Here is a 22,454-nt window from a genome sequence, read left to right on the forward strand (position 1 = left end):
GCTTACATTCACTTAATTTTATTTCGATTGAAGGACGTGCAATGACACCTTTTGAAAACTATCGACCTTAGCATCCTTGTTTAGGAAGTGAGATCAGAGCACATGACTAAAGGGCAGATTTAAGAGTCCCTAGTGCTTCTGTGCGCCACATTAGCAAAGCTTTTTTATGCGAATGTGGTCCAACGAGGCCAAAATCGATGCGCTGAATTTATCAAGTGGCACAATGCATGCATTGCGCCACTTTGTAAACCTTTCCACTATATTATGCCTGCGCCAGGCATAATGCATGTAAAAGGGGCATTCCCCCGTTATGGGGGCCCAAAACAATGGTGCAAAGAAATCTAGGAGATTTCTTTGCATAATTGTTTTTGGCACTTTTAATGTCTGCTCAGAGCAGGCGTTAAAAGGAGGCTCCTGTTTTCAATGGACCTCTAGGTGCTATGCAGGATTAGCGTCAACATTTGATACGCTAATCCTGCAAAGCGCCAAACATTTCGATGCGAGTTCCCTAATTATCGCAATGGTGCGCCGTATATTTAATACAGCGCACACATGGTGGCGCTAGGGGGGTGCTAAGGGGAGCTAGAAAGTGGCGCTGCACTATGTCCATTGCCACTTTTCATTAGTTTGCCCCTAACTTGTTAAAATAGAGGCAGACAGAGTCCAATCAAGCAAACTGAAATTTGATGTCCAAAAATGTCCAGCAATCACAGATGTGTTTCCTAAATTTTATTAGAGCCATTGATCCATGAACACTCAGAAAATCAACCATATGACACGTTATAAAACAGCACAGCCACAAACCCCACTCTACAAATGGGCCGAGGCACAGTATGACAACTTCAAGTAATCAGTGAACTGCAACTAACCTTGAACTAGACCACAAAACACAATGTCCATCTATATTTGCACATACACTGCAAAGAATGTTATAAATATGTTTCTCTATCACTGCAACAGTAGCACAAACTGGACCCTCTCTCTTATGACACTTCCACCCACACCCTGCTCCAACATACATTCACAAACAATATTATTGTTTACGAATTCTCCCTTCATTGTCTTCCCCCACTCCTATGTTACTTATGAGATATAGGGCCTGATTCTAACTTTGGAGGACGGTGTTAAACCGTCCCAAAAGTGGCGGATATACCACCTACCGTATTACGAGTCCATTATATCCTATGGAACTCGTAATACGGTAGGTGGTATATCCGCCACTTTTGGGACGGTTTAACACCGTCCTCCAAAGTTAGAATCAGGCCCATAATCTTTGAGTCTTGAATTTTTTTTTTTTTTTACTAAATATTTAGGAGAAGGTTCATCAATGGGTTGTGTCACCCCTGCACCTTGCAATTGGGGGCAAGGGCAACGCAACTACTAAGTGTGATTTATCAAACTACACAAGGACACCTTTTGTGGAACTGCATGGCCTGATAAATCTAGAGTAACGCAACACAGTGCAAATCACTGCGTTGTGTTACTATGCACCAGGGAGGCGTTCCATTGGTAGAGCTTGGGTGTTCACTCATCCACCAATGGATTTTAGTACATTCCCAGATTTATCATTACTGGTAGACCTGGGAATGCATCAAAATGCTACTCCTCACCAGGTGAGACATAATGAGGAGAAATATCTTTATTTCTCCTAATTGTTTCCTCTTTCTATGTGTGCTGCATTCTGCAACACACATAGAAAGAGCAAAATGCCTCAGAAGAGTGTTTTTGTGCAGGAAAGTGCCCCTTCCTTCTTAAAAACAATCCTATCTGCAATGCAGGCACCCATGCACCACAGTGCAAGGGGGCCTGTATTGGCGCTAGGAAGTCAATTGTATGCCAGCACAAGGAAAGGACAGGAATGCACTGTATAATGTTAAGTACGGCGCATTCCTGCCCTTTTCCTTTAGCGCACCGCAGCGCAGCAAGGTGGCTTGATGCGCTGCATGACAGTTTGGTAAATATATCCCTTAATATTTGTATACCTTACATATATGACTGACTGTTCCTCTATGTGCACAACTTTTTGCTTCCTTTAAGCTATGAATGTTTGCACAAGAATGATCATTGCATTTGTTTTCATAATAATAGGTTCTGATTCATTGTATGCATGTATTCAGTGTGTAATATCTAATTGTCTGGGCATTGTTAGTAGAATTAAACATTTTCACAGCCACACGTGACTGAGCATCCAGGATCATAAGAAACATATTACAACACATTTCACAAGTTATAATTGAAAATAACTTAAAAAATACCCTTACCACTTCAGCCCATTTTAACAGTGGTAGGATTATTATTTAGTAGTTGGATCCCACATGTCTGGATTTAATCTTGATGGTAAACACTTTCTCCTTCAGGAATATTGTGATAATCTTTCTGTGGCTCTGAGATCACTGCTCTGCAAAACACATGTCTCCGTAGGACAAAAAGACAGACCCTTGACACTTGTAATACAGCGACTGGGATCTCCGTCACGTTTGTGATGGAATAACCCATCCTCCAAACTTGAAATCAGGCCTTATTCTTAGGCACTTCATACCTTGCAGACAATCTAACACCGTTTCCATGGTCTCCCCACATAAATACCCAAGTACTTGTATTTGTGCTGTCTGTCTTCCATAATGTTGACCCTAGACTTTCCCTGGCACTTATTTTATTCTGTTGGTTTATCTTTTGCCTCAGGATATCATTACACTTTATCAGTCTCCTCTTGAGTTAAACGTCTTCATTGTTTGCATGATACGTTTTGTGTACTGTGGCCCTATTCCTCCATAGCTCTCAGTATATTTCATTGTTGAACGACTCGCAGTCTGTCATGCATTCATAACCATATTCTAGAGCACTACCTCCTGCCGCCCAGTATTCTGGAATGTTTTTCAAGCTCTGTAATGGTTGATCCTTTCACTTATCATACCAGCATCTACATTATTGAGGTACATTAGGATTGATATATGGCATGATTCTGTAACTTAGTTATGGTGCTTTCTAAGTAGGGTGTCTCTACCCTTTCACCACTATCAATCACAATACAAAATCTTCTTGGTGTATGCATTATTTCCCAGGTAGGTCACAGAGTATGACTCTTTGCCTAGTTTATGATATGCCTTTGAACTTTTTGATCTTGCCCCCCTTACTTCTGGTTATATGCTACTACTTTGAAATGACAGTCACTGCACTTAACATGGCAGCCTAATTACCCCGAGGGGTTTCCTCCTTCCAGTAAGGTTGTTCACCCCTTCCCCCACCCCCAAACCTATCACTCCTCTACAAACAACTTTTGAGAGGTAGTTTGATTATTATCCCTCATCTCTGCCTAATTTCTATAAACTACTCCATCATAAGCCTAGACTTGACCCAGTTGAATTGCGGGCTCTTGTACCCTAGGCCATGACTGCCAGGTGAAGACATCAATGAAAACATTGCCCGTGGACATATTGGATAAGCAATCATCTGTTACGAGCCATGCTGTTGAGCATGGGGTAGGTGTGCAGGAGGTCCCCTGCTTTCAGAAAGAGGACACGGCTAGGATAAATTCGTGGACTGGGGTACATGAATCTCTATTTAAACTGCCAAAGGGCCACTCAGTAGAGTATCTTGTTTTATTTCTTCTTTTCCCGGATTGCTGAATTGTGGTAAGGTGCCATCACCACGCCTTTAAGGCATAGCTACTCTGACCTATTGGAGAAAGTTGGGAATCATGAATGATTGAAGTAGTGGGTAAAGATAATTGTGTGCCAGCTAAGCTAATAGGACCCATTTACAGTATAGTGGGCTTTGAATTTGAGCCAAGACCTTACTTTGGTCATGATTGCGGCATTATGCTTGGAATCTAGGAAGCATAGTTGTACATTACAATCAACAGTTATTGTTTGAACCAAGTGTATCCCTGGCAGTTTCAGTAGTGAAAGAGGCATCTCTGTGACTTTTTGGTGGTATGATATGTGCAATTAATTGGCATTTTGTAGAGAGGAAGCCACAGAAGCTGCATGAGTCTACCCTGCTTGTCACGTCTGCTAGAATGTCTGAAAGAAGGTACCATGGTACAGCCCATGAAATCTGAACACATTTGTCTTTTTGTGTTGGTGTCTCTTTACTCTTGCTCATTTTGGTTGCTTGATTTCAGTCACTGCTTGTCTATCAGGTCTTAGTTGTACTAATTATTTCTATAGTACTTAATCCCCAATTTAATTTGGAGAAGACACTGGATTAGGCATTGATTGCCCCATTTGCTTGATTCGGTGTTCAATTGGCAACACTACTGTGGATTTCCAATCTGTTTGGAAGAATTCTATATTTGTACATTTCTGCAAAGAACTGGCTTGCTTTATTGGTCTCGGGTTCTAATCCTGGCTCTTGTACTTCAGCAAAACACTAAGGGGGTGATTCTGAGACTGGCGGGCAGCGGAGGCCGCCCGCCAGTCTTCCCCCGACAAAATACCGCTCCGCGGTCGCAAGACCGCTGAGGGTATTTTGAGATTTGCCCTGGGCTGGCGGGCGGCCGCCAAAAGGCCGCCCGCCAGCCCAGGGCAAATCTACCTTCCCACGAGGACGCCGGCTCCGAATGGAGCCGGCGTAGTGGGAAGGTGCGACGGGTGCAGTTGCACCCGTCGCGGATTTCAGTGTCTGCTTTGCAGTCACTGAAATACTTTGTGGGGCCCTCTTACGGGGGCCCCTGCAGTGCCCATGCCATTGGCATGGGCACTCCAGGGGCCCACAGGGGCCCCGCGGCACCCCCTACCGCCATCCTGTTCCTGGCGGGAGACCCGCCAGGAACAGGATGGCGGTAGGGGGTGTCAGAATCCCCATGGCGGCGGAGCGCGCTCCGCCGCCATGGAGGATTCTCCCGAGCAGCGGAAAGTCGGCGGGAGACCGCCGACTTTCCGTTTCTGACCGCGGCTGAACCGCCGCGGTCAGAATGCTCGACGGAGCACCGCCAGCCTGTTGGCGGTGCTCCCGTGGTCGGTGACCCTGGCGGTCACCGACCGCCAGGGTCAGAATGACCCCCTAAATAACGTTTGATAGTAGGCTAATAAAAGAAAATGTCACAGGGCCTCAAATCGCAAAGCTTAGTAATATAACCTATATATAGCGTTGCAATCATTCATATAATGTTCCACCTACTTTGTACTACTTTTGACTGCCATCACATCCTGGTGTCTTCAATGTAGTCTCAGCTCCACCCTGCACCTCTGTTCTGATCTAAGTACAATTCATGCCTATAATAGTCCTGCACATTAACTGCTTTCTCTGTGAAGTTAATCATTAAGTGAAATATCTAGAATGAGATTAAAATGAATCGAGCACATTGGTTTGGATGAAGCAGTTCACTCTGAGAAATTCAAAAAATTGTGAAATCCTAATGTGTTGAAGACACATAGACCATTGTCATTGCACGAGGGAGAGGAGATCTTACATAGCTATGACACTTAGAAATTTAAGGGTAGATTTAGATGTCCGCAAGCAGTCCATTTATCTGCCATTGTGATGGGAGTAAATTACTCCGTCGCCCTGCCAGAGATGACACCCATCACATTTAGAAATGACCGCCAAGCTGGTGGTTCCTATTAATACTTTTTACAGTTTGGCAAAAACCTATGGTCTGTCTGCATTTAAATCGGGTGGGCGGAACACAGTGTTCGCAGGGAGGGAACACCGTCACTGTTGCAACAGAGTTCCCTCTCCGCCAAAATCTAAATAACCCTTTACTTTTAAGGAAAGAGCTTGTGTATATACCGTCCCTCAATGGATTGGGATGTCTGGACAAAAGTCAGAAGCTCTTCTCTTTTTCAAAATATTTCAGAGGCTTCCCCATCTGATCCGAGCTCTTCCTCCTTTACCCCAAATGCAAGAACATTCAAAGTCCTCAAAGAAAGAGTGACCTTGATTGCAACATTATACATCATTAACGCCTTGTTAGTTTTTCTTTCACATTTAAAGCAACTTCCCGCTATTTCGTTTTTGTATTTGTCATATTTTAACTCTGTATAATTAAAACTGGTAACCATTGAAGTCGCTGAAGAAGCTAGATAGACAACTTACCCCTGACCCCCCCCCCCTTCGTTCACCTAAAAGTGGTTATTTTTGCAAAAAGTTTAATTAAAGATGTTCTTTTAAATAGGTCCTAAAGATGCATACTTTATATGGGAAAAGAATGGCGAAATAATGGAGAGCTGCATTACTGATCAATCCTTCACACTGGTTGGTGGAAAGAAGCATCTTTTCAGCTGGATGAAAGGTATTGCAACTACAAACGTGGGATATCGCTGTTCACTCATCTCAAAAAATGGGAACGAAACAGCCAGTGTTCAGATCACCGTAGCAGGTAAACGACACAAGATGATGTACCTCTGTTGCATGTTTTTGACAAGTGAATATTTTGTGACTTCATCTTGAAACTTTCAAATATATGCCTAGTCCTCTTTCCGGGTTTTTTTAGGTTATGTTTTGCTGGTGTTTATTGATGGGAATGAACATACATGTTGGAAAACATTCTATGATAATGTTCTGTGCATCAAGTAACAGTAATATAGTGCTAGTTCAAATCAACCTTGAGTTGTGCGATACAGATTCCAGGCCTGTATTTTTCTTTCAGATACTGGTCTGGTTTCAATAGTGGGACCATCTACCGGGTTTACTAGTTACTAACAACCCACCACGAATTATCTTTTTTTTTAAAGCTATATTTATTGGTATTTTTTTATAAGCAAGTAAAACATCATACATGGAAACATGGCAAGTCATTTACAGATAGCAAATAGTAGCGTAGGTATGGACTGTGTTGATGGCTCTGAGAGAGTAAAAAGGGCTCACTAAAGTCCCAGTTCGAAATCGCGATACACGGCAAACAAAAAGCGCAGCCTAATCTTGTCAACGTATTCACGTGGGTTAGGAAGGAAGCAATAAATGACCTGGGATATGAGTCGTATAGGACAGGCGTATGGGCCAGATAGGATTGCAAATAATATTGTGTCCTGCATAGGAGTTTCAATAGACAGCATCTGCTAAGCAATGTAGTTAGGAGAAGTCCAAGCTAAGCTGTCAGGGGTTTGTCAACTGTGTAGGAGAGATCAATATCAGAAGGGGTGAAGGAGAGAGAATACATGAACTGGCCATCCATGAGAGGGCAGGGTCCACATGCATGTGCAAGAATGAAAAAGGGATGCTTCACAACCGTGAAGGGTCAACCAAGTTAGGACAGCCACCCGCCTGGACTGGCAATAAGACTAGCACATGGTGGAGTCTATGGCAGCAGGTTATCATCTTTGAATGTTCCTGCCATTCTGAGTGATATTGCATCTTATTCAGGGGCGGCCCCTCCACGTGGCCCCCACCAGCAGGAGCTGCAAACCTTTAAAAATAAAGGGATAGTAAACAATGTTTATTACTCTTTTATTTCTAAAGGGGCGGGGGCATGGGGTGAAGAGCAGTGAGGGGAGTGCACAGAGCACTCCCCTCAGTATGCATGTATGTTTGGCTGGCCGTCTCAGACCGGCCAAGCACACATGCGCACAAGGACTCTCTCCAACCCGGCACGTTGGAGTGCTCAGTCGGGGCGCTCCAGCCCATCATAACACTGCTCTGAGCAGCGTCATGATTAGCACAGGGCAGGCTGGGAGCCTGTGCCTGAAGTGCAGCGGAGAGCGGCGGCGATGTTCAGGTTAGTTTTTTTTTTTTGTTTGTTTATTTTTGTCTTATTATCCCACCCTGCCACTTTTTCAAGATACCAGCCACAGCTGATCTTACTCCCTAGCAATTGTGCACTTAGACAAGCCTGTGGCCTCTTCCCCTCTACAAAGCTCCACTCTTCGTATGTACCCCCTATATTGTGGGTTGGTGCCAGGGCACAACTGAGCGTGGAGTGCGACCTTCTATCTTAAGGTGATCACCCGCTTTGTTACCAAGAGGGCAAGGTCTTGGAACCGGGTGCTACTTTATTTTTCTCTGGCCTCCAATACAGATCTAGAGTGCAAGCCTCCCAAGATCGAAATTAAGGTAACCCAGTAGTAATCCAGCCAATTGTTTTGTTACTTCTGACCAATAGGTCACCGGGGATGGACATTTCCATACCATATGATGGAAATCTGACGGGACAGCGCAGCAAGGTGAGGAGGCATTAGTGCAGGGAAAGAGTTTATTCATTTTCGCAGGGTAGATGCATGCACTGTGTAAAATGTAGAACTGTATTAATATAATTTAGTGTTATTTGAGATTACATGTGGATACGCTAGTGCTCTGACCCAGCCCCTTCTCATGAACTGATTATCCAAGTACTGCCCATGTATCTCGTAAGATTTTTAATGGAGCATGCATGTGAGTTTGAAATTTGTGTAACCAGCTAATTCATTTACTGACACTTCCCATTACATATAGAGGCAGATTTAAGAGCCCCCTAGCGCCTCATTGCACCACATTAGCGTCATTTATTTACGCTAATGTGGCCCAACAAGGCCAAAATCACTGCACCAAATTTACAAAGTGGCGCAATGCATGCATTGCACCACTTTGTAACCCTTAGTGCTGCATGGGGATTTTGCTTAGGCTCTCATAGTGAGTGTTCAGTATAGCAATGGGTCTGTAAGAGGCCAGGTCTGTGTGAGTACGTCCTGGTTTGGGTATTGGCACCAAAGAGACTTTCCACAGAGTTGAGGGTAGTTTTCCATCAGCTAGTGTTGCCTCATATAAGACGGTCAGTTTGGATGCTAGAGTTTCTACATACACCTCATAAATTTCTATTGGAAGCTCACCAGTGCCTAGATTTTTAACAATCGCCAGCTCTCATATGCCTTCCTTAATTTCTTGAATAGATAAAGGACCATTTATCTAATCTCGCAGGTTCAGGGGCACTCAAGGAATTTACACTCCCATCACCCAGCCTGATCGGACTCAGAATCAACAGTTGAATCTGAAAAAAGGTCATGTGAATAGCTTGTTGCAAATGCACTAAAATCCCAAACTGACTGGCTTTGTCCCCTTCTAAATGAATGCAGGCAGCATGGTCCACACATCTCAACTTTTTCATTGGTGCTGCTTCCTTTTCATGATGCACTCTGCTTAAGCACTCCTGTAGAGTTACCCAGTTGTAACTCAATCCTAGTATGAATACTCTACCTTGGTGAAGTCTCTCTGTATGGTTTCACATGCATCCACTACTGCAGGTATACAGTTACCTTAAACCACTGCTTTGAATACCACCCATTCAGCTGTTGAAAAGGAGGCTGAACCATCATTATTCATGAGGTAGTCCTATATCTGACCTGCAAGGGTATCGCAAAATGCTAGCTTCGTGGCTAACTTCCAACATGGAGGCGCAATATAGGGATGGGTAGAAGTATTCTTCTCCAGTCCAGGCACAGTATTAAGAGATTGTGACCTGTTATCTCCTTATGTTGATAGGGGAGAATATAATGGACTAAGTGACAGACCCAACTTCCCTATCCAGTCATATGTAGAGGTTGTGTGCTGGAAAAGTAAAATGAGTTAAGTTTACTGTTGGGATTATGGAGATGCCAAATCTCTACTAAGCACCATTGTTGTAAACACTGTGTTAACACTTTCATGTAGTGATTCATTGGGGCTTGTGGGAATGATGGGTGTGATCTATTTATGTGATGACCAAGACACTATTGAAGTTACCCTCAAACATCAATGGGATGTGCGTCCAGCTTGCTAAGTGACTGGACAGCTGGTGGAAGAAGGTTTGCTGGTCAATATTTGGGGCATAGATACTACTAGTGACCAGAGAGTCACCATGTAATTTACCCTCACTTGAGACAAATCTGCTGTAAAGAGCAGTCTCACTCGTTGAGTAAGTTCTTGGTGTTTTTAAGATGTTTATTCAAGCGCAGAGTAAAAGAGCCTGCAGCTAGGTCAGCAGTTCCATCCGCCGCCGACAGTGTCCTCGTAGATAGAATCACTGGCTGGAACGCCGGCCTACAGTTAAACATTACTGGTAACAAAGATGGCTTGTGTCATACTCAGGCACGAGTCAACAGAACACGTAACTAAAATACAATAAAATGTTAATACAACAACATTACATCTACCCAAATGGAATTTAAACTTTCAGTCAGACGAAGCCTCACCAGTGCTTTTGAAGCTTCACCCCTTTGGTGAGAGTTGTTTGATACTTTTAGAGGAAGGCTACCTGGATCCCTTTCTGTTTAAGGAAGGAGTTGGCTCTGTAACGCTTGGTAGGTAGTATACATTTCCCCAGTATTTCACATCATTACAGTGAAACGCTTTGGTAGTAGTGACCATGGTGTCAGTGGTAACCTATGCTGTGTGCTGTATGACACGACTTTCAGCTCAGTCACTTGCTGCTTCACGCTCCATATAAAAGTAGATTTTCTGTCCTTAAAGAAGTTTATTTGGCTGAGGCAAGTAGTGAGTATTTCAAGTCCACTTTTTAAAGTTTCTTCTTGGCACCTAGGATGCCCATTTGTGCTGGATTTGTGATGGATTGCTGTTGAGTAGTCCGAGAAGACAAGCAAGGATCTGGTGATTCTCTCTCCAGCAGTCCCAGCTGCTGTGCTGCCCTCAAAATTGTATCTTGATCTCAAAAGGTTCTTTGGTTCCCGTTAGGAAATGTCTCTACTCGCAACAGGCTAATTTCATGGCAAAGAGTTCCTGTTTTAGAACAGAGTAGTTCTTCTCTGAATCAGATAAGACGTGTGACAGGTAAAAAAATTAGGTGCTCTAGCCTATCATTCTTTTATTGCTGAAGCAAGACTGCCCCAACTGCTCTATCTGAGGTATCTGTCTCGACTATAAATGTTTTGGAGCTGTTGGAGTGATGTAGAAAGGTTTTTTTCAGTTTTGAAAGGCTGTTTCAGCTTGTTCTGTCCACTTAAATCCATGTTTAGGGTTCTTTTTCTTGAGAGTTTGAGAGATCATGCTCATTCGAGAGGCAAAATTCTCAATAAACTGGTAATAGAATCTTGCCAAACCAAGGAATCATTGTCTCCTTAATAGAGGAAAAGAGAAGGGCATTTAAGAATGGCAGACACTTTCTGGGGGTTCATGGCAATCCCTGATTTAATTGAACAGTGTTCCAAATCCACTTCAAACTGATCAGATTCACATTTTTCAGGCTTTCAGAACCATCTATTTTGGAATAGTCTTTAAAGTGCTTGATAAACATGATTGTGGTGGGAGGAGGGATCAGATGAATAAGCTAGAATATCATCTAAACATACCACAACACTCTGGTTTAACAGGTCTGGAAATACGTGATCCTTGAAGCGCTAGAAAATGGATTGAGCATTGCTTAATCCAAAAGACATAACAGGATATTCAAAATGCCCTAGGAAGGGTTCTGAAAGCAGTCTTCCACCATTTGATATGAAGGAGATGGTAGGCTCCCGGAATGTCCTGCTTGGTGAATATTTGGGCTCCCCTGACCGACTCTAAAATATCCTTAATAAGAAGTAAGGGATACTGGCCTTTTATGGTTACTCTAGTCAGTCCTCTGAAATCAATACACAGCCCTAGATCTCTGGTTTTCTTGTGTACGAAAAAGAGGCAAGCCCCAGCAGGAGCGGAGGAGCGTATGATGAGTCAGTTTTGAAGATTCTCTTCAAGATACTGCCATTGGGTCTCCTTTACATTCTCAGAAAGTGGATAAATTGTTCCAAACTGAACCATGGCACCAGGTTTGAGGGGAATAAAGCAGTTGAGTTCATGGCGAGGAGGTAAGGAAACTTCCTTAGGCTTTTGAAATATATCCACATACTTCTGGTAATTAACTGGGACTCCGTGTATGATACTAATGGTACCACATTCAGTTTCCTTGGTCTTGGAAGTTTCCTTAGGAGCCCAGTAGTATTCTTTCATGTAAGAAAATGTATGACAAATTTGAAAAGATAAGAATATGGTTTGAGTCTCCCAACTGATATACAGATTGTGCCTGATCAGCCAAAGAAATCCTAAAATCATAATTTGGGTGGGAGAGGTAATAAGGTCAAAAGATAGGAACTCTTGATGTTTTCCAAAGGCCAACTTTAAAAGAGTGGTCATCTCTTTGGTGTTACATCTACTATATGGACCTATTCAGGGGATTCCTTGGTGACTCAGGGTAGTTGCCTTTCCTGTGCCCATTTTTCATATAAGTCCAAACCGCTTGCTCCACTGTCCAATAAGGCCAATACCTTTTCATTTCGTAAATTAGGAAGTTCAGAAGAATGGGCAAAAGGAACTGGGGAGTAACCAGTACTCTGGAGGAACAAATACAATTGTTTCCTGACTTTGCGATCCTCTTCTCTCTTGCAGGGGCGGGATCTAGCATTTACCAGACCTTTCTGTGGATGTGTGGGACAATTGCAGATTAGATGACCGGAAGGGCCACAGTACATACACATAATCCTTGCTTTCTTCCATATTACTGTTCTGCATGAAGACAAGGCTCCGCAAGCTAGCCCAATCTGCATAGGCTCTGCTTGTGAAAAGGAAAGATTCTCTGGAACAGGAGTGTCAATCTTTCTCAAGCACTGAGACAAGTCGCTCCTGGGTTTTGCTGAAATCAGGCCCTGCGTCTTTCAAATCCACATTCATTGAGCCAGTGTTCAAAGAACAGGGCCTGATTCATTAATGCTGCCATTGTTTCTGTGCAGCGCAAATGTACCAGTTTATCTTTTATGTCCTCTCGTAGGCCCTGGCAAAAGACAGTTACCAGAGTGTATTCCACTCATGTGGTCTCAGTTGATAACTGACAGAATGAGTGATGTATTGCAGAGCATCTTGATTTCCCTGCTGAGTGTGGCAAAGGGTTTCTTAAGCTGAATTCTGTAAAGCAGGACTTTCTAACATCTGTTTGAAGGCTGCGGGCAAAGGTTGCATAGTCAGAAAACCTCCGGTCTTCTGCAGCTACCAAAGGGGTCACCTAGGCTAATGCTAGACCTGATAAGGCGCTGACCAGATACCCCACTTTGGCTCTATCCAGAGTAAATTGGCACTGGCACAGGGTGAAGAATATGGTCAGGAAGTCTAGAAATTCTTTTACTTTGGATCTCCAGAAAAACTGAGGGTTGCTGGAGATATGGATGGCACATTGGATACTCTTGCAGTAAGCGCTTGATGTAGGACCAAGTTTTCATTTTCCAGTTGTTGCAATTCTTGAGTTTGTTGTTGAACTGTCTGAAACAAAGCTTGTGCAGAATCCACTGGCCCAATCTGAGGTAATTCATGTGAAGCTTCCATGCTTCTGTGGTCCGAGTTAGAAATTGGGCATTGTAATCTGTCAGGTTCCGAAGCAGGTGGACTACTTTTCACAGCCTTGGAGCAATGGGAATATTCACAAGTCCAAGTTTTGACTGTCCTTGACTGCCAAAGGTAGGGGCGACCCCTTCTGGTAGCCAGGATGCCACCTACAATGGAATGTCTAAACAGATGGTGCCCTCCAGAAGGACCCCCACAAGGTAAAACCCTGAAGGAAAACAAATGTTGATGTCGATCAGAGATTCTGGGGAGGATGATGAGAACTGGTACTGATGATAGAATACCAGAACTGCAGCAATGCTCAGAAGGTGCAGATAAAGCAATTGGACATGCCAGAACCGGGAGAATAGAAAGTTTAGAAGGTAAGTAACTGGAGCAAGAATCACCAGCAGGAGGCGAGACACCTGCAAGAGCAATGATACACCAGCAGGAGAGAGGAGTGTCGCAAAGGAGAAAGACAGTTCTGCTCCTTAAATACCCAAGAACATTAAGTAACATAGAGGAAGCATTGTGGCCACCAAAATGGATTGGGAAATTGTGGCTGAATTACATGATAGAGCCTCCATAATAGATTGGTTACGTAAGAACCCTTATTTAGGGATTCTGGAAAGAAGAAACTATAGAGTGCAAGAATATGGCCTTCAAGGAGAGGAATGCCTCCAGCCCACTTCACAAGTGAGGCAAAGAATAACTGTTGGCAACTCCTTGCAGGACTCCCCAGTCCGCAGGTAAGTGTTTAGGGCATCCCGCTGTGTAAGGCGGGATGCCAGGGAGGCAGTGGAGTGAGCCGCAGGTCGTACTGTAACCAGCTGAGCGGCACCAGAATGGGCCAGGGCTCCCCAACCCTCTTCATAGGATCCTCTTCTGTTGCTTCCTACAGCACCAGATGCCCAAAAGAGGGGCCTCGGCTGTTAAGGCCATGCCTCTGGATAAACAAGGGAGGCATGCAGTCTCCAGGTGGCCCGAGCTGGACCTACAATCAGCACTGTCAGCCCCACCTGCTGGGATCAAGCATCAGGAAAATCAGGTCTGCGTGAGGTGCCTGCTCAGGGCAGGCCTCTATCATGTGCCTCTGCGGGCACGGCACTTACTGTACCGGTCCCATCACTTAGCCACTCTTTCTTCTACACAACTGCCCATTGTTGTACAGGACTGCCCTGTGATTCTCCTTCTCTCCTGTAACACAGATGTGGATGGATGTGGGGGGCCAGCCGGGTAGTAGAGCTCCAGGCTGAGAGCCTTTTTGTGGTGATGCCATGTTGGGCTCTTTAGCCACGCCCACACCACAAATGTTATCCTTTTTCCCAAAGGCCTGGTACTGTTTCAATCAAGACATACTGCACACATGCTAATACGTGTATCAATCTGAGCATGGTAGAGTTTAAGGAAGGGGTGGAAGGGTGCGTCCATATAATTGTTGCGATGTGGCCTTTACATGAAGGTTAGGAAGTTGTTCTCATGTCATGACAGTGTGTAGAAATGTGTGGTGGAGTTGGGGGAAGTCTTCAGTGGGAGGGCCAGGAGGGTACACCAAGTGCTTGCTTAGTTGGGAGAGGGAAGGGAATGAAATACATTCCTTGCATACATCACACTTTCTGCCACAGAGAAGTCATTCTCCTCTGACTCTTCAAACAACAGTTTAGCCTGCCATAAATACTCATTGACCTTGGGCAAAATGGTGGCCCTGTGTGCTGCGTTACCTGTTTCTCACAGTGACACTTTTCACACTTCCGTTACACCCATAACTACTTTTGATACATTTTTCCTTGTTTCAGAAACAAGTTAGACTGTCCACAAAAGTTCTTCCACTGTAACCCTCCCCAATCACCTCCTCAGATTTATGTCCAGCCCAAAAAAAAATAAGGAGCTTTTGTTTATTTCTAACAGCTGTCTTGACTGAAGCACTGTACTGAACTTTATATTTAAATTAGCATTCATTCAAACTCAAAGTTTTGTGGAGCAAAATAGCCTATGGACTCCTTTCAAGCTGCCTGAAGCTGGCTTCGACCCAACTAGAAGGGCTGTGCTGGCAGTGGTGTCTGTGCCAGATGACCTACTAAGAATGCAGGGAGATTCCGGTAGTGCCGTGTGATTCACCCAAACACCTTTCAGCAGCCATTCTCATTACTAGGTTCTTGGTGAAGGCATAAAAGGAACTGATGGAGCATTTTTGTATGCTCCAATTCCGAGGCTGATGGACCGTTGGATTCGTGCATAGGACCTGACAAGGGAATTAATCAACCTTTAGATTACAGTGTAACCAATTTGGCCACACAATAAGACCCAAAACAGAAATAAAGTTAAAAGGTTTATTACAACTTAACACTCAGGTTAATGTAAACAAATCTCAAAGACAAGTTATAAATATACAGAATAACAAATGGGTAGCGAAATATTCTGAAGAAATGTAGACACATTAGCATAAGACAAACCAGAAACTTGGTCACTGCAACACAAAATATTAATAACAATATTTGATGCTCCCGCAAATAGATGCTGGCCATTTCTCTTACACGCGTGCAAGTTAAGTCATCTCACTAAGTCAAGTTATGGGCAATTAAGGGAAATCTCCTAAAAAAACATAAGCTATTGGAAAAAGAAAACATCTAACTAAAAAAAATATAAGGACAAAAGGCAATGAACAAAAATAGGAAAAGAATGAATGGGGAAAGTGAAGAGCAGGTGTTAGAATTTCAGAAGCTCAATCAAGTGTCCTCTTAGAAAGTTAATTGCAAGCCTAAGCCACACTCCGCAAAGCATGAGGACACGAAGGGAAAGTTAGCGGTTTGCACCTCTCACAGTCCAAGCAGTGGCATAACAAAGGCCCCCACAGCCCCCATGGCATGGGGGGGCCCCCTCAGCATGGCACCTCGCCTGAGTGAGTCCAGAGGGGGGAGCCCCCTCCATGTTCTTTACAGAGAGCCCACCTCTAGTTTTGTTATGCCACTGAGTCCAGGGGAAAGTCTACAACATTAATCTGTAAAAGCCCTATTTATTACTGCACAACTCGATCATGTACTGCCTTCTTGACCACGCAACTACAAGCTCCATTCTCCTCCACGGTGCAATGTGTAATATCACCTGCAGCTCCAACAGCAGTCCTGAGAATTCTGTTGTCCTTGGTCCTCTGGACATCTTTTGCAACATATGCGAATAAGGGACAGTCATTCCACTCTGGAGCTCCTAATGTTCCACCTTCAACCACTTTTCTCAGACTCTGAGGGGCATATTTGCAATCGTTTGATTCAAGAGCAGTGTCGCAAGCCTTCTTTCTATGCTTCCCTGTGTCAAAAGAAAAGGGCAGCACACATAGAAAAAGGGAAAAACAATGAGAAATAAAGGTATTTCTCCTCGTTGTTCCTCCTTTACACCTCCCCTGGGGCGGCATAGGCTTTTGACGCATTCCCAGGTTTACCAATCCTTGTAAATCTGTGAATGCGTCAAAATCCATGGGTGTTGCATGAAAACACCCACCAAACACCCATGGAATGCCTCTTTAATGCAGAGTAAGGCAATGCAGCAACTTAAGTTGTGTTGCCTTACTCCAAATCTACAAGGCCATGTAAAGCCATGCAAAGTAGCTTTGCATGGCCTTATAGCTATGGGCCTGCAGCCTGCTCGATCGGTGCATCAAAAAAAGTGACGCACCGGCGGTGCAGGCCGCTTGTAAATATGGCCCTCCAGTTGTAAAACAATAACCCACCTATTTCCAAACTAATATGCATGTAAATGCGCCTGCAACTAAATGACATATTAGCAGAAACAACACAGTTTCTCATGGTACATAAATTTAGACCTAATCAACCTAACGTTAAATCAATACAAAATTCCATGTTGTACTGGGCACATATTAATTTCTACTTTAATATAAACACCAATTATGTAAATTCGATTAGGGTTTCATATTACATTAGAATGGATGCAGACCTTACCAAATATGAGAATAGATGTGATACAGAAGTGCAGTTTAAACATAAAACTCACCTTCATCATTAGTGCACACTTTACATAAACTGTTATCGTTTTAAATACACAGTAGCAGTGGTAAAAAAAAAAAAATTATACTGCACTTCCCATCAGACAAGGTTTGCATACATGATAACATCTACAGGGTGCTTCACAGGTGAAGCCACTATGCTCCCAAACTAGTGACCAATCATGTGAGAGAAAACTTACACAAGCATAATCAAGTACATGCCCCCGGAGCACACACAGGCTCTAAGTTTCAAACTATGAGTTCCTTTATTATAAAAGACACACTTCTGTGATTTAAAAAAAAAATCCATGTACAAACACAGAGCAGCCTACATGTGTTTTTTCTATGGTGACTTTTTTAAGGCTGCAAAATCAACAACAAACCATATACATGTTTTAATTTACATAATATACAATAGCTGACGAGACGGCAGCCATATGTGCCATGTGTGGGATACATTGTATTAATAATCAAACTTACAAATGTTAAAATCCATGTGATCAACCACAAATGTTAACAATAGCATGCACTTGTTCTACACGCAGGATGCCATCCCACAAGTAGGTGTACATTGTATTTGATCTTTTATTACCATATCGATCTTAAGTCAAAAGAGAGGACACCAAGCTGAAGGGCGCAGAGAGGGTGTCAGTATGGTAATACAGACCAATACCCAGGAAAACATGAAAGCAGTGAACTGTGAAAGGCGCCCACCTCTTAGTGCATCGTGGGAGAAGTACAACACAAAGAAAGAAACAGACTGCAAAAAGTTGTGCTAACATTCCTTAGAGAGGTATGAAAAGGTGGATGGTACCTGTATTTGTAATTATGCCGTCAAACCCAAGATGCAAAGTAGAAACTCTAACAATATATGTGGGTTTCAATGCGGAAAAAGGGGTTCAGGTTTTGCCAGTATATTCCCGGTAGATGGCAATCAGTCTGTGGGGGTCACCAGGAAAAGAAAAAATGAGTATAAGGTGAATCTGACACTTTGGTGTTAATACAAATGATAAGAATTGCCTTTAAAAACACATAACACAACATAGATTTACAGCTATATCTGATACGATCTAGAATTTCTATAATGTATATATTTTGTTGCTTAACAAAAAGGGAACACAGTGAATGGACAATTGTTTGAAGATACCAGGATTACAGTAGCACAACTGCTTCTTCCAACGGAAGCCACTATATAAGCCAAGGGTGACTAGAACATACTTTACAAAATTGTTAGTGAAATATGTAGTAGTGCAATATTCATTTATATCTTAGTTCAATCAAAAGTAAAGGTCAACAGGAATGTATACCCCAGTAAACAAGTAGAGCAGAATAGCGCATTCACGAGCTGTCACATGGGCAGTATAGCAGTAACAAATTTGGAGCTGTTGTGTGGGATAAAGTGCAGACACTGCCAGGACAACAATGCTCTACACACTAGTTACTTCTTTTATTTCACTTTGGCACTGTCATAAACCATAATACTGGCGTACCTCTCAGACAAAGATTTCCATATTTGAAAAAAAAAAGAAATCACCATAAGATATGTTTAGTTAAAAAAAAGAGAAAACATGGTGCCACCTAAACATGGCTGCCATTAGCTTGCAGTACACTTTTTAAATTAAAAAATAACCATTGCACATCAGTCCATTAGTACTGAACAAGGTACAATTAGTCTTGAACCATCATAGCTGAAGAGTACTAATTGCTGTAACTTGAAGACATAAAATACAAAAGTATAAAGAATGAAAGGAAAAAGGGTTTGTGTAGCAGTGGTTCTCCAGCCCTGGCACAGTAGACCTTTTTAGGCAGGGGTGATGAGTCACAGTGCCGTCACTCGCAGCCCAAGCAAGCCAGTGGCTGAAGTGGGTGGAGTCATTGCCCCATGCAGTAAGATGTGGTGAGCAGAAGGAAAATGTAACAGTTGAACAAACCAAAGGACGGAGAAGTCTGACCGAAAGCCCCTCCCTGGATGCATATATCTATGTATTTGTATGTAATATTTTTATACATGAGGCTGGAAGAGAGAGCTAAACTTTCTAGAGGTCAAACTTAAAACTCCGTATACATACTGCAAAAACACTCATTCAGTAACCTTACATTTTTTAATTTGCTAAGAGTCTCGCCTAAATCAAACTCCCGTCACAAAATAATAGTAAACGAAAGACTCCTGCCTGGACTGTTGAATCAGGGGAAAAGGGTGCCTCAATCTCATTTACTGAATGTGTGCCATGCTCACCATTGTGCACGTTTTCCTTCAAGAGTGTCTCATGAGACCACAGTAAGATTTTGCAACTAAAAAACATGCGACTTTCGCGTTTCTGGTTTTCCCAAAAGTTCGTAGCCCGAGACCTGTAGTGTGTATACTTAAGCACCGCTCCCTTGACTGCTGCTCTAATGCAAGATCTATCTTGTCGTAAATGTTGTTTTTAGACTTTGTTTTGACTGCACCCACAACAGACAAGATACTTCAAAGAAATATGCCTTTCTGCCGTTTTGTTTGAGCAATATTTTAGCTATGCTTGGAATTCTTGCGCATATTTCTGTCTAGGGATCTCTGCGGGTTTGCTGATGTCTGACCAAATATATGCACAGTGTACTAAATACCTAATCTTTTATTGCAGTGTTGATTTAATATGTATATTCACAGCTGCCACCCCTTCTGATGATTGACAAGTACTACCCGTTATGAGATTTAATGAATCTAGAATGAGTTTATCGTGACTCATCTTAGGGGCAAGAAAAATAACACCCATGCCCCACAGCTCAGATCTCAGTATTTCCTGCAGCGGCATGGCAACCCCCAGACAGCGTGGAACAATAGTCAGGACTGTTAGCGCATCAGACCTTAATAAGTAAATTTACAAGGGAGACGCGACTAGGTCAATGAACCTTTGACTCGCTTCGAGGTTTTCCCAACATATATCCCTTTCCTGCAGATCAGTTATTAATAGCCATCAGTAACATTAATCAATACGAGTCAGTAATTGTCACACACCATAACCTTTCAGTCATGAATAACCACACCTTTATGTAAAAGTTAGAATATTTATTTCCCTATATTAACAATACTAATGTAACATAAGTCAATCTCAAAATTAATTGATAAACATACAGAAACAACACTGGGTCTCCAAAGTGGTGAAAGAAACGCAATCTAATCAAAGATTGAGCTACTACACATTCTAAAGTTACAGTACAGATTAATAGCAAGAATAACTGCGCAAACGATATCACATACATTTAATTTCAGCAAGCAAAAGACATCAGCTGTTATCTCATATAGCAAACTTCACCAATGAGCTCCCTAACTAGCACCAGATTAGAATAGCATGTTTGGGCTTCATGCAAAACAATTTAGTCACTACAAATTTGGAAAACATCTAATTAGGGCTCGATCAGAATTAGCGGTTGGTACCTAGAAACAAAGCAAATAGACATGGCAAACAATATCATATTCAGTATACCTCTCCTCAGTAAGGATCAGCAAGCTGTGACAGTCGTCTTCATCAGGACATCAGTCCAGTCAGCAAGGCATCAGGATACGGCATCAAAGTTCAGAAAAGGCAAAGCCTTTAAGCAGTTTGAAAGAATATAGCTAAACTCTCAAGACAGTGAAGAAGAATATTGAAGAATGGCCTCTCTCCTCTCAGTGCAGTCTGGCTAAGTTAGATTTCCTAAAACTACTTCCCACATCCTAATTGGTACAAAAATCGCATGTTCACACTGTGTCCAAAAAAACGAAAACTTCAAATCTACATTTCTACTAGTACATGGTTCACATGTCGATGATTGGTTCTCATCTCTTCCATTCTCGTCATTGCGCTCATCAGGTAATAATATTGTTGCAGCTTATACTCCACTCAGTATGGTCATTGTTCTTTCCTGGGAAAGTCAGTCTTACACACATTATATTAAACATTGAGGCATTAGCAAGTACAGCATCTTCTAGCAAACAGTTCTTATGAGAAAGACTTTTAGCTACAAGCACATGGACAGTACAGTGGAAAATCACAATTTAATTCTCTAAGCAGACATTTTATTAAACGCCTAAAGTACAGCTTGACATGAGGCCATGCAACTAGGCCAAGACATCTCTAAGTTAAGGCCTACAATTAATAAAGCTAATACAAAATGCATAACCCCTAATATGACATATTACTACATTAATCAAACATAAGCTCATCATTTCATATTAATAAGCCATTAATAAGTGCACTTCGTGAACACTGACGGCCACACTGGTAGGCGCACTTTCAAATGCGTGCATTACTTTTCTCCAAGTTAATACAATTTCTATGCAAATTCAACACTCAGAATATATGAATAATCATTATGAATAGACTCATTAAAAACTCAGCATTAACAGTGCTGCCGGTACACACTTATAGCATTTGCCGTAGCTATGTGTGCACTTGAAGAAGGCACAGTGGAATGTACTTAACACGAATAACAGGTTAGTCTCTAAACAAGCCATGGCTGGAAGGTCAGGTGACAGGCTCACACAGTCTGGAGCGCTCCAGAACTTCTGTCAATGTTACCACTTACTCTGGCTGGGCCATGTATGCAGGGCCAACTTTAGCTCTAGTGGCGCCCTGTGCGTCAGTCTGTTTTGGCGTCCCTCCCACCCCCATCCCATGACCACCTCCTCGGATTGCCTCACTACCACCCGGCAAATGTGCCCCTCATCTCTCCATAGCCCCCCTTTCACATATATTAATTTGTCTTAAATTGCTGGTAAAAGCTGGCTTCACCAATCCACTCAGCTATCCACATAAAATGTAGTTCTGTTCTTTGCAGCAGGCATATTAACCCTCTACGCTACTTTATGGCAAGTCAAAGCTGCTGCTAGACAAAACTGTCTCTCTTCCGAGCAGGAACATTAATCACAAGAGGCATCTTGATATTTTAAATGAGTCCTGAAGGCTGAGCGCCCAAGGAACTTTTCAGCAGATGCTTTTCAAGTGCAAGTTTCTAAGTTATTATTGCTAAACACAGTGCCCCCCTCAGGTCAGCGCCCCCCAATTCAGGTCAGCACCCGGTGCGGTCGCACCACCCTAAAGCCGGCCCTGCCCTAAAGCCAGCCCTTCATGTATGTCACGCTTTCTCCTAGGTTTCTTTCTAGAAAACACATACACACTACTGCCTTGAAGGCCTACTTGTTAAAGTGCTTTGCTCCCTTTTCTGCATTTATCAGGGAGATACTTGTTGTTGATGTCCAATGTCGTGTCTCCTTCAGGTCTGAGCTGTAATGGAAGGGAATTCCAGA

General features: G+C 42.9%; 1 protein-coding gene across 2 annotated transcripts in view; it reads left to right on the top strand.

Moving 5' to 3' along the window:
- SEMA4D (semaphorin 4D) overlaps positions 1-22,454 on the top strand; it is a 498,348-nt gene that overhangs the window by 460,130 nt on the left and 15,764 nt on the right. For both annotated transcript variants that reach the window (XM_069227530.1, XM_069227533.1), the window contains one exon: positions 6,119-6,322. In XM_069227530.1, coding sequence (XP_069083631.1) covers positions 6,119-6,322 — 204 coding nt within the window. The remainder of the gene's footprint in view (positions 1-6,118; positions 6,323-22,454) is intronic.

The sequence above is a fragment of the Pleurodeles waltl genome, chromosome 1_1 (assembly GCF_031143425.1).
Source record: "Pleurodeles waltl isolate 20211129_DDA chromosome 1_1, aPleWal1.hap1.20221129, whole genome shotgun sequence".
Taxonomy (NCBI): Eukaryota; Metazoa; Chordata; class Amphibia; order Caudata; family Salamandridae; genus Pleurodeles; species Pleurodeles waltl.